The sequence below is a fragment of the Artemia franciscana genome, chromosome 10 (genome assembly GCF_032884065.1).
Source record: "Artemia franciscana chromosome 10, ASM3288406v1, whole genome shotgun sequence".
Taxonomy (NCBI): domain Eukaryota; kingdom Metazoa; phylum Arthropoda; class Branchiopoda; order Anostraca; family Artemiidae; genus Artemia; species Artemia franciscana.
Window position 1 is genome coordinate 43,371,611 of NC_088872.1, and position 13,466 is coordinate 43,385,076.

At 37.4% G+C, this 13,466-nt stretch overlaps 1 protein-coding gene across 4 annotated transcripts in view; it reads left to right on the forward strand.

Annotated features, from left to right (window-relative positions):
- LOC136032219 (long-chain-fatty-acid--CoA ligase 1-like) overlaps positions 1-13,466 on the forward strand; it is a 139,715-nt gene that overhangs the window by 33,210 nt on the left and 93,039 nt on the right. The window contains exon 1 of one of the 4 annotated variants that reach the window (XM_065712435.1): positions 8,518-8,657. The exons of the other annotated variants lie outside the window; for them this stretch is intronic. Within the exon in view, the coding sequence (XP_065568507.1) occupies positions 8,580-8,657 (78 nt within the window). The 5' untranslated portion in view covers positions 8,518-8,579. Of the gene's footprint in view, positions 1-8,517; positions 8,658-13,466 lie in introns of those variants that run through there. 4 annotated transcript variants of the gene reach the window in all.

The following is a 13,466-nucleotide window of genomic DNA, read 5'->3' on the forward strand; positions in this document are numbered from 1 at the left end:
CAGATTGGCGCCGACATCCTGATGGTTATTTGAAGAAATGTTGTGCAACTGTCATAAAAGCCCTCGACATCATAAGTGAATTTCGAAAGTTTGGGAGAAAGTTGGAGAGCTGCTGTCCGGTTTGCTGAAAAGCTGGCACAAGATCGTGACAAATGGGAGTCAGCCCTACGGAGTCTTCTAGATGCCGGGTGAGGCATCTTGTCTCGAAGCAAGTAAAAGCGCTTGTGAAGTACGTCCTGCAAAGCGAAGCTCATGATTGAATTTATGTTAATCCGCCCAAGTGATAATCTGAAACGTCGAGATAGGTAGCCATAATTCTTCAAACCATCAAGACGACACTACTTGCCTAGTTTGCCTAATCCACAACCTGGAACTGTTTCAGGCCACAATGAGCAACGAACAAATATTATTACGTATATGAGGCGTGTTACCCCCTCCCCAACACGACTTTTCACGCTAAAGTTTTTAGTCTTTTAAAAAAAGCTTTTTATGGTTCTAATTAAACAACCCTCGTGTTTTAGGAGTCGTTCTTAAAGAGTTGGGATAAAATTTAAACTTTAGAGTAAGGAACGAGGTGTTGAGGAGGGGGCAGGACCCCTTATATACGTAATCATTTTTGTTCGTTTTGAGTTTTAATTTTACTCCTTACTTTCAGTTAAAAAAACGTGCTTTTTTATTTAATTTCTAATTGTTTTTTTTAAATAATGGCTTGAAATCTGGCTCCACCTCCACAGAAACCCCACCCCACCAGAAATATTCTCTAGACAGTTTAATCCTGGTCAAAATTTACCCTGGACACTATTGCCCTTAACATCTCGACTTGTAAATTGAGTCGACAAAGCGAGAGCAAGACATGTAAAGTATTTTGTATAGGAATTCTGGCAAATGCCCCTAATGTATTTCCCCTGAAACCTTCACCCCATGAAAACTCCCTTCCTCATAGAACATTCTGTCTGTGGAAAATCCCCCCAGCAGAAAATTCCACCTTCCCCCCGAAAAATGTATGCATACTTCCTAATAGCATATACGGAAACAATGGGCAAGTTTTAAGATCTTTCCCCAGGGACTGTGGGGTATCATTTTATCTCATGAGGGATAGTTATTAAGCCTTCCGACTGTATTGAACAAAATGGCTATCTCAAAGTTTTGATCGAACAATTTTGGGAAAAAAGGGGGGCCTAGTTGCCCTCCAGTGTTTTTGGTCACTTAAAAAGGGCACTAGAACTTTTAATTTTCGTTCGAATTAGCCTTCTCCCGATTTCTCAGACTGGTGGGTCGATACGATTACCCTGGAAAAAAAAAATCTAAGACAAAACAAAAGAAACACCATGCTGAATCTGATGGTATGATTTTCATTAAGATTCTCTGACTTATATGGGATCTTTTCCCTCTTCATCGAAGATCAGGCAATTTTTTCTCAGGCTCGTGGCCTTTGATGGGTAATACTAAACTTAGTGAAACTTGTATATTTGGAATGAGAAAAATTGAGCCAATTTTTTTGATATATCTATTGGTATCATAATTACGTTTTTAGAGTTTCAGTTAATGTTGAGTCGCGTCGCTCCTCACTTACAGTTCCTTACCACGAACTGTTCGATGACTGCAATATATTCATGTTTTGGTCTGATTTAGCTTATATATAATAAAAACAAGAGCTAAGAGCTCATATGGCACTTGTGACGAGGTCGGAAGAGCCGAGAGCTCATATGGTACGAGGTTGGAAGAGCCAAGAGCCAAGAGCTCATTTGGTACTTGTGAGAAGGTCAAAACCTAAAGAATCCTAAAGAACCTAATGAAATACCTCATTTTTATAATCTTTCAGAATTAACCCTCGCCCCCACTCCCCCAAAGAGAGCGGATCCGCCCTTCCAACTCCCCCGAATGTCACAGGATCTGGTCGGAATTTGAAATTAGAACTTTATAGCACAAGATCCTTCTAAATATCAAATTTCATTAAGATCTGGTCACCCTTTCGTAAGTTACAAATACCTCAATTTTCAAAATTACCTCCCCCCTCCCAATTCCACCAAAGAGAGCAGATCCGGTCCAGTTATGTCAGTCACGTATCTTAGACAGGTTTCTATTCTTCCCATCCAGTTTCATCCTGATCTCACCGCTTTAAGTATTTTCTAAGATTTCCGGTCCCCCCAACTGCCCCCCCCCAATTACGTTTGATCCGGTTGAGATTTAAAATAAGATATCGGAGTTACGAGGTCCTTCTAAATATGAAGTTTCATGAAGATCCGATCACTCCTTCGTAAATTAAATATACGTTATTTTTCTTATTTTTCAGAATTACCCCCCCCCCCCCGCAATTGAGCGGATCCGTTCCAATTATGTAAATTACGTATGCAAGACTTTTGCTTATTTTTCCAACCAAGTTTCATCCAAATCCCTCCAATCTAAGCGTTTCCCATCATTTTGGGTCTCCCCACCCCAAACTTCCCCCAATGTCACCAGATCCGGTCAGGATTTAAAATAAGAGCTTTGAGCCACGATATCCTTCTAAAAATCAAATTTCATGGAGATCCAATCACCTGTTCGTAAGTTAAAAATACCTCATTTTTTCTAATTTCTCAGAATTAACCCCCCTCCCAACTACCCAAAAGAGAGCGGATCCGTTCCGTTTATGTCAATCATCTATCTAGGACTCGTGTTTATTTTTCCCACCATGTTTCATCCCGATCCCTCCACTCTAAGTGTTTTCCAAGTTTTAGGTTTCCCCCTCCCAACTCCCCGCCCCCCCCACCAGATCCGGTCGGGATTTAAAGTAAGAGCTCTAAGACACGATATCCTTCTAAACATCAAATTTCATTGAGATCCGATCACCCGTTCGTAAGTTGAAAATACCTCATTTTTCTAATTTTTAAGACTTACTCCCCCCCCCCCCAACTACCCCAAAGAGAGAAAATAAGTTCCGATCATGTCAATCATGTATCTAGGACTTGCGCTTATTTTTTCCATCAAGTTTCATCCCGATCCCTCTACTCTAAGTGTTTTCCAAGATTTTAGGTTTCCCCCCTCCAACTCCCCCCAATGTCATCAGACCCAGTCGGGATTTAAAATAAGAGCTCTGAGACACAATATCATTCCAAACATCACATTTCATTAAGATCCAATCACCCGCTCATAAGTTAAAAATACTTCATTTTTTCTATTTTTCCGAATTAATCGGCCCCTACTCCCCCCCCCCAGATGGTCAAATCGGGAAAACGACTATTTCTAATTTAATCTGGTCCGGTCCCTGATACGCTTGCCAAATTTCATCGTCCTGGCTTACCTGGAAGTGCCTAAAGTAGCAAAACCGGGACTTTAGGTTTTCCCCCTCCAACTCCCCCCAATGTCATCAGATCCGGTCGGGATTTAAAATAAAAGCTCTAAGACACAATATCATTCCAAACATCAAATTTCATTAAGATCCAAATACCCGCTGATAAGTTAAAAATACTTCATTTTTTCTATTTTTTGCGAGTTAACCGGGCCCCCACTCCCCCCCAGATGGTCAAATCGGGAAAACGACTATTTCTAATTTAATCTGGTCCGGTCCCTGATACGCTTGCCAAATTTCATCGTCCTAGCTTACCTGGAAGTGCCTAAAGTAGCAAAACCGGGACAGACCGACAGACCGACAGACAGACAGACCGACAGAATTGGCGACTGCTATATGTCACTTGGTTAATACCAAGTGCCATAATTAGTTAGGTATTACATTGATGATTCGTATGTATTTATAAGTTCCCAAAAACCTTGGGAAAAAATATTGAAAAGCATTAGGCCTACTAAAATGAGCAAGGAATGGAGACTTTGTTCCTTAATGCAATAGACTGCAATAGATTTGAAGGTCTCTTAGATTGGAGCAAGGTTCTTAAGCTAAGTTCTGAGTGAGCCCAACAAAGAATTGCTTGTGAAAAAAAAGTTCGCGGGGCGAAACAAAAATTGCTTGGCAATTGTTTTTTTTTGCTTTAATTATTTCAGGTTTAATTGAAGGATCTGTATTATATTATAAACGCTCTATTGGCTAGATGTAGGCCTAAGCCTACTATGCATACTAATACAAACAGAAGGTAAATAGCTTGTGATATTTTCCCCTTTATTTATCAAGAGCTAGGTTACTCATTTCAAAGATAGAACAAATACCAAACACATATTTACCTGATTCATCAAATGTCTGTCACCTCCTTCCGAGCATTTTTTTTTTATTCCAAGATCCTTATATTCTTTTCAGCGTATATCATACAATAGGGCCTACAGGATACGATCTAGTGCTTGTTATGAAACAGTTCGTGGTAACGGACTGTAGTAAGGAGCGACCCGGCTCAATAGTAACCAAAACTCTAAAACACCGAATTTTGATGCCAATAGTTACTTTAAAAGAATCGCATTTTAATGCTGATTTTAAATAAATAAGTTTTATCAATTTTAGTCCTACCCATCAAAAGTTACGAGCCTGAGAAAATTTGGGGGAAACACCCCCTAAAAGTCATAGAATCTTAACGAAAATCACACTATCATATTCAGTGTATCAGAGAACCCTACTGTACAAGTTTCAAGCTCCTATCTACAAAAAATGTGGAATTTTGTATTTTTTTGCCAGAAGACAAATCACGGATGCGTGTTTATTTGTTTGTTTTTTCTTTTTCTTTGTCCCAGGGGTGATCGTATAGACCCAGTGGTCCTAAAATTTTGTGAGAGGGCTCATTCGAACGGAAATCAAAAGTTCTAGTGTCTTTTTTAAGTGACCAAAAAACCTGGAGGGCACCTAGGCCCCCTCCCACGCTCATTTTTTCCGAATTCGTCTGATCAAAATTCTGAGATAGCCATTTTATTCAGCATAATCGAAAAACCTAATAACTATGTCTTTGGGGACGACTCACTCCCCCACAGTCCCCGTGGGAGGGGCTGCAAGTTACAAACTTTGACCAGTGTTTGCATATAGTAATGGTTATTGGGAAGTGTACAAACGTTTTCAGGGGGATTTTTTGGATGGGAGGAGGGTTGGGAAGAGGGGGTTGTGTGGGAAAAACTTTCCATGGAGGAATTTGTCATGGGGGAAGAAGATTTCCGTGAAGGTGGCGCAGCATTTTCTAGCATTATTTAAAAAAACAAGAGCTAAGAGCTCATATGGCACTTGTGACGAGGTCGGAAGAGCCGAGAGCTCATATGGTACGAGGTCGGAAGAGCCAAGAGCTCATTTGGACGAGGTCGGAAGAGCCGAGAGCTCATATGGTACGAGGTCGGAAGAGCCAAGAGCCAAGAGCTCATTTGGCACTTGTGAGAAGGTCAGAACCTAAAGTTAAACTTTATAGCACAAGATCCTTCTAAATATCAAATTTCATTAAGATCTGGTCACCCTTTCGTAAGTTACAAATACCTCAATTTTCAAAATTACCTCCCCCCTCCCAATTCCACCAAAGAGAGCAGATCCGGTCCAGTTATGTCAGTCACGTATCTTAGACAGGTTTCTATTCTTCCCATCCAGTTTCATCCTGATCTCACCGCTTTAAGTATTTTCTAAGATTTCCGGTCCCCCCAACTGCCCCCCCCCCAATTACGTTTGATCCGGTTGAGATTTAAAATAAGATATCAGAGTTACGAGGTCCTTCTAAATATGAAGTTTCATGAAGATCCGATCACTCCTTCGTAAGTTAAAAATACGTTATTTTTCTTATTTTTCAGAATTACCCCCCCCCCCGCAATTGAGCGGATCCGTTCCAATTATGTAAATTACGTATGCAAGACTTTTGCTTATTTTTCCAACCAAGTTTCATCCCAATCCCTCCAATCTAAGCGTTTCCCATCATTTTAGGTCTCCCCACCCCAAACTTCCCCCAATGTCACCAGATCCGGTCAGGATTTAAAATAAGAGCTTTGAGCCACGATATCCTTCTAAAAATCAAATTTCATGGAGATCCAATCACCCGTTCGTAAGTTAAAAATACCTCATTTTTTCTAATTTTTCAGAATTAACCCCCCCCCAACTACCCAAAAGAGAGCGGATCCGTTCCGTTTATGTCAATCATCTATCTAGGACTTGTGTTTATTTTTCCCACCATGTTTCATCCCGATCCCTCCACTCTAAGTGTTTTCCAAGTTTTAGGTTCCCCCTCCCAACTCCCCGCCCCCATCACAAGATCTGGTCGGGATTTAAAATAAGAGCTCTAAGACACGATATCCTTCTAAACATCAAATTTCATTGAGATCCGATCACCCGTTCGCAAGTTGAAAATACCTCATTTTTCTAATTTTTAAGACTTACTCCCCCCCCCAACTACCCCAAAGAGAACAAATAAGTTCCGATTATGTCAATCATGTATCTAGGACTTGCGCTTATTTTTCCCATCAAGTTTCATCCCGACCCCTCTACTCTAAGTGTTTTCCAAGATTTTAGGTTTCCCCCCTCCAACTCCCCCAATGTCATCAGATCCGGTCGGGATTTAAAATAAGAGCTCTAAGACACAATATCATTCCAAACATGAAATTTCATTAAGATCCAAATACCCGCTGATAAGTTAAAAATACTTCATTTTTTCTATTTTTTGCGAATTAACCGGGCCCCCACTCCCCCCCAGATGGTCAAATCGGGAAAACGACTATTTCTAATTTAATCTGGTGCGGTCCCTGATACGCTTGCCAAATTTCATCGTCCTAGCTTACCTGGAAGTGCCTAAAGTAGCAAAACCGGGACAGACAGACCGACAGACCGACAGAATTGGCGACTGCTATATGTCACTTGGTTAATACCAAGTGCCATAAAAACAATGAAAAAATAAATATGAAAAGTTTGTTCAACTGAAAAAGGAGTAGCATTAAAACTTAAAACGAACAGAAAATATTACGCATATAAGGGTTCAACTCCTCATAATACCTCACTCTTTACGCATAAGTATTTTTAGTAATTTCAACTATTTATTCTACGGCCTATGTGATTCAGGGGAAAAAATTTAAGCTTTAGTGTAAAGAGCAAGGTATTGGCCAGTGGGCGAACCCTCTCGTATATTACGTAATAAAAACATACGAATATAGAAATTTGTTACGTAAGCTAATTAGTAAGTTACGCATATCTTTTACTAATGAAAACGTTCTTAAAAAATTAAAAGTTCGCCTTTTTAAGTACCCGAAAAATTGGAGGGCAACTGGGCCTCCTCCCCCCTCGTTTTTTCTCAAAATCATTCGATCAAAACTATAGGAAAGCCATTTAGCCCAAAAAAATAAATATGCAAATTTTGCTTTAATTATTCATCTGCGGAGAGCCAAAATCAAAACATGGATTAACTAAAAAGCGTTCAGAAATTAAATAAATAAAAACAAGTTTTTTTTTTAACTGAAAGTAAGGAGCGACATTAAAACTTAAAACGAGCAGATATTACCCCATATATGAAAGAGGATATTCCCTCTTCAACGCCCTGCTCTTTACGCTAAAGTTTTTACTGTTTTAAAAATTAGAGTTGAGAGTCAGACTTTAGCGTAAAAAACGGGGCGTTGAAGAGGAAACATCCCCTTTCATACAAGGGGTAATTTCTGCTCGTTCATACAAGGGGTAATTCATACAAGGGGTAATTTCTGTCGCTCCTTACTTTCAGTTAAAAAAACCTTGTTTTTTTTTTATTTAATTAGTTATCAACATCCACTCTCTTTTCTTCTATATCGCCTCGCTGCACATTTTTTTTTCCAACTTCAAATTGAAGCGTGGCGAAGCGATTGTTTCCGCTTCGAAAAGTCTTTTTGTGGCTCGGCGAAGCAATTTTTGCTTGACGAAGTAATATTTGCTCGAAGTAATAAAAAAAGAAAAAAAACTGTATTGCAATATTTCTGTGTCCATCTTAAGCTTGGGAAAGTGTAAACTTTTGGACGGAAGAAAAAACAAACCACCTGTTGGTCATAACCAAGAGTCACAATGACAATAATAAAGATTGTCTTGAAATTGTCATAAATTTGTCAATAAGAATGTGAAAATGGGGAACAAGGTCACCAGTAATAAATATTTGCGCCAGGCCTACAAATATTTCACAAACTTATAACAAAGATGTTTCCAAAAAATATAGGATTTTTCATTGGGGGTGGAGTGACATTGTATCACCCAGTATGACTTGAAACCTCTTCTACGTTACTGGCTACTCTTTGTTTTCGCAGATATTCTATATTTTTGATGAAAGCATTTCCAGTTATTGTAACATATTTTGATTCTTATATGTGCCTCATCCTAGCTCTAATGTGGGGTATTATAATTTTGTTATCTGTTTCGATGTTTTGAATGCATATTACTGAAAATTCTTTCCAATATTTTGAATCTTTGCTGTGATCATGCACCCAAGATAACTTGTGCAACTGCTGGCAAATTCTTTTTTGACTGATTAATTTTGTTTTCCCGGGATATTTTTTCCCCTCCAGAGAAAGAATTTACGTCATTAGATATCTGCTTGTCTAAGTATTTTGTTGTTTGGTCACGTGACATATATTCTATAATTTCTTGACGGCTTACCAGATCCCGGGACGGTTTCTCCGAGCTATTGGTACATTTTTATTTGCTTAAGTAAAGTTGGACATTTTGTTCAGTCTTATAGGTGTACTTTGTAAAAGATATGGTTGGATGCTTTTCTTGTGAGTTGCCGGTGTTCCGCCCCCCTTTGGATTTGGAAAATCAATCAAATTTTATAAAGGTAGTGACACTTATATTCAGAATGACGGTTTTGGAGCACTTTTGGCATTCCATGTTATTGACTGATTCACTAACGTTTTTAAACTTGGCTGTCGAGAAAGAAAAGTCTTTTTCTAAGATGACTAAACAACCCTCTCCCTTTTATTAATTAATTGGGGGAGAAATGTGCCCTAAGCCTCAAAAAAGGGGCTCTTGTGCCCAAACTGTCCAAATCTAAGTGAATTTTCAGATAAATATAGAAAGAGCTAGGGGAGGGGGTAGAAATTAATCTATTATTTCCCTTTATTCTTGGTAATATTCTCCAATTAAGCCTTGTAATATGTTTTTTTTAACAAGATTTAAAAGGAAATACTTCTCATTTCTTTATTTGTTATACTCTTAATATCTTCTTGTATCTTGAGGGCACTCCCTTTGGCCGTTGTGCTCGTGTCCATAAGGGGTATCCTGGTAGATTAATATGTGTTCGAGGAGCTAATCTAGGAAACCCTGGAACAGAAGATTCTGTAATCTATTCATTATATCTTTGCCCATCATTCCTGAGAAATCTTTGTTGGAATGTACTTCTTCAAGAAGATTATCATTCTCGAATTATTTATACGGATACTGGACTTGACTGTAAAAAACGGTAGTTGAAGGAATCAGTGTCCTTCCTCACATTAATGAGAACCTTGGATCAGTAGTTTGTAGTTGCAAACTGTAAGTAGAGTTTTTATCATCAATAGAAACTGAAATTCTAAACAAACGTTTTCCTTACAATATAAGCAACCTGTTTACCTTCCCTAGATTTCTCCAGGTACCCATTTAGAGCTGGGTCGCTTCTGGCTGAGCCTAAAAAGTCACACCGTTGACTACTAGGACTCCAACCTGTATCCTCACGGACAAAGGGTCTTAAGTCTGCTGCGCTAGTTCTTCGAGTAGGATGGCAGTAATCTTAAATTTGCTCATGAAAAGCAATTACAATTTCCACCGTTTTTAAAATAGGGATTAAACAATCAGGATTACAATCTTACATTATTTGTAAGAATTCAAAAGCCCTTGTCTATAATATCTGAAATTTCTTGTTTTTTTCAGGGAAGGATCGTCATTAATGCCTGTTCCTACCCCCTAGGGTGATCATTTCAAACCATTAGCTGCAAACTATTAAAAGAAGGTTCATTCGATTGTATATTTAAAGATCTAGCACCCTTTTGATGGTGGCAGCGATAAGCGCAACTTAGGGAGGAACGAACCTCGGCCTATAGTAACCGAAATATAAAAAAACATTTAAAAAAACTGGCAAGTGAGAAAAAATTGCCATTTCTATTCAAGAAGGGAAAATATTACGTAAATTAATCTTAACTTTAAAATGTTAACTTGAAAACAAATCTGTGGGATTTTCGAAAATAGCCCAAAACCTCTAAAAAATGGCGTTGGACCAGAATAAAGAGTGCACCCTTTAAATTGCCAAGGCTGAAAACTCTTAACACCCAGGGATGAATGTTTAACCGAGCCATTATAATAAGAATGAGCCCATCAAACTATTTTTGATAGGTAAAGGTTTGAATAGATTTGGAAGTTTATCAGGAAAACAGCCAAAGAGCCAGATGAATATGGATAGCAAGTTAGCGCCCTGAAGATGAAATTCGATGCTTTTAAAGTAGGCTACACGAAGTTCATTAACACTGTAAATCTCATTTCTCCCCTTCCCTCAGCCAAAGGACTTACTCTCACCCTTAATGACCTTCTCATGTCCAAAACATTCGCATTCATGAAGTTTCAACCGGTCAAACAGATGAAGAAGCGCTTTATAGCAGATCAATAAAATACAATTCAATTTCAATTATTAATCAACGAGTGAAAATTTGGTCAACACATTCTCTCCTTTTCCAAAAACTTCACTGTTCTTCTCTTAAAAATTCATCTGCAACATCTCTAAGTCTAATGAGTTATGCAATGCAAAGTAATGTGCTTATTACAAAAACCAAATTAATGCTTCTATTACTAAATTCACTTTTATCACCTTTTTCGCAAGAGGGCTTGACTAAACTTTTCCTAAATTCACTAGGTACTTCCCCTTATTAAAAAATCCATTTCACAATCTTCAGCAAATTGTTTCTAACTTTTCAGTCACCATATTTCGATACTCAATCATTGCACTATTAGCACCTGAGTTCTTATAATTTTTTAATCGTTTCAGTACTGTTTCTAACTCCCTTAACAAAATAAATCTTCTTCCATTTCCAAATTTTTCAAAACAAATTTCATTCTTTTCTGTATCTTTTTCTACAACTTTATAAAGGTTTTACAGTTTCTAAAGATTTTCTGCCCATCTCCTTTAATACATTCCTTAATACTAATTAAGACCTCAATCCTATCTTTAACTGGGACTATTCTAGGCTCCACAATTTGACTTCCTCTCAAAATATTAACATGAAGATATAATGTTTTGTTATTATGCCATCTGGCTGTATCTCTACTTTTTATGGCCTTCTCAACTTTCTTTACTTTCCTCTTATCGTAATACTGTCTATCCCACAAAAACTTGTAAACCTAATCCATTTGTAAATGGGAATTCTTTGCATGATTTAACTACAGTCCCAGTCAAGGCCTTTTTCGGGTGGGGGGGGGCAAGGGTGTTACTGGGTTTGAAACCCTCTTCGAAATTTTTGTCCGAATCGCAAAAAAGTAACGAAAATGGGCGAAAACAAATGTTTGATGCGCTTAAGTTTTTTTACCCCCCTCCAACTAAGATCCTAGATGTGCCCTCGGTCCCAGTTGTTAAAGGATGTGGCTTTATCCACTACGCAGCCACAAGGTCATTATTTTGGTAATTTACACAATACATGAAAAATGGATACAGAAGATTAGTAGTTCATCTTTGAGGAAAAAACAAACAAAAAGAAACTACAAATTTTTTATAATATTAATTTTAAAAACTTTTCTATAAAGTAAATTTTTCAAAGAAAAATAAAGAGCTTCACTAAGCCAAAAATGCGCAAAATAAAGTCAAATAACCTTCCAAGCGTAAATTTACCACAAATCACCATCAATAAATAATTGAAATTTAAAACAAACATAATTTATAGTAAATAACAGTACAACTCAAAAAGAGCAAAAATTAACGTGAGTAGGGTTGACGACCTCCATGCCTTCTCAAGACCAGAGCATAACTTATTCTTTACTGAAAAAAAAACACAAAAAAACAAATGACCAGGGATTGTCAGTTTTAATCTACATATACTGATATTTATTCATGAAAGTTTCAATAATCTTTTATTTATTAAAGTAAAAAATGACGACTTTTTAAATTTATTTTATTTCAGTAAAGTGTAAATTATGTTCTGGTCAAACAGTTCGTGGTAACGAACTGTAGTAAGGAGCGACCCGGCTCAATAGTAAACGAAACTCTAAAAAACGGATTTTGATGCTAAAATATACATCAAAAGAATCAGATTTTCATGCTGATTTTAAATATATAAGTTTCATCAAATTTAGTCTTTGTCATCAAAAGTTACGAGCCTGAAAAAATTTGCCTTATTTTAGAAAATAGGGCAAAACACCCCCTAAAAGTCACAGAATCTTAACGAAAATCACACCATGGCATTCGGCGTATCAGAGAACCCTATAGCAAAATTTTCAAGCTTCTATCTACAAAAATTTGGAATTTCGTATTTTTTGCCAGAAGACAAATCACGGGTGCGTGTTTATTTTATTTTTTTTTTTCTTTTCCCCAGGGGTCATCGTATCGACCAAGTGGCCCTAGAATGCCGCAAGAGGGCTCATTCCAACGGAAATGAAAAGTTCTAGTGCCCTTTTTAAGTGACCAAAAAATTGGAGGGCACCTAGGCCCCCTCGCACGCTCATTTTTTATCCAAAGTCAACAAATCAAAATTTTGAGATAGCCATTTTGTTCCGCATAGTCAAAAACCATAATAACCATGTCTTTGGGAATGACCCCCAGAGTCCCTGGGGGAGGGGCTGCAAGTTACAAACTTCGACCAGTGTTTACATATAATAATGGTTATTGGGAAGTGTACAGTCGTTTTCAGGGGATTTTTTTTTGGTTTTGGGGCTGGGATTGAGGGGAGGGGGCTATGTGGGAGGATTTTTCCTTGGAGAAAAATGTCATGGGGGAACAGAAATTCAATGAAAAGGGCGCAGGATTTTCTAAAATTACTATAAAAAAAACAATGAAAAAATAAACATGGAATTTTTTTGGATTGAAAGTCAAGAGTAGCATTGAAACTTAAAACGGACAGAGATTATTACGCATATGAGGGGTTCTAAAAATACTTTAGCATAAAGAGCGAGGTATTTAGGAGGAGATAAATACCTCGCTCTTTATGCTATAGTATTTTTAGTAATTTCAACTATTTATTCTACGGACTTTCTGATTCAGGGGTCATTCTTAAAGAATTAGGACAGAACTTACGATTTAGTGTAAAGAACGAGGTATTAACGAGGGTACAAACCCCTTCATATACATAATAAAAATTAATGAATATAAAAGTTTGTTACGTAAGTTAATTCTTAAGTTACGTATATTTTTTACTAATAAAAAAACTCTTTAAAAATTAAATTTTATAGTTGCCTTTTTATGTAACCGAAAAATTGCATGGTAACTAGGCCTCCTTCCCCCTCCCATATTTCTCAAAATCATCTGATCAAAACTAAGAGAAAGCCATTTAGCCAAAAAAGGAATTAATATGCTAATTTCAGTTTAATAATTTATGTGTGGAGAGCCAAAATCAAACATGCATTAATTCAAAAACGTTCAGAAATTATATAAAAAAAAAACTAGTTTTTTAAACTGAAAGTAAGGAGCGACATT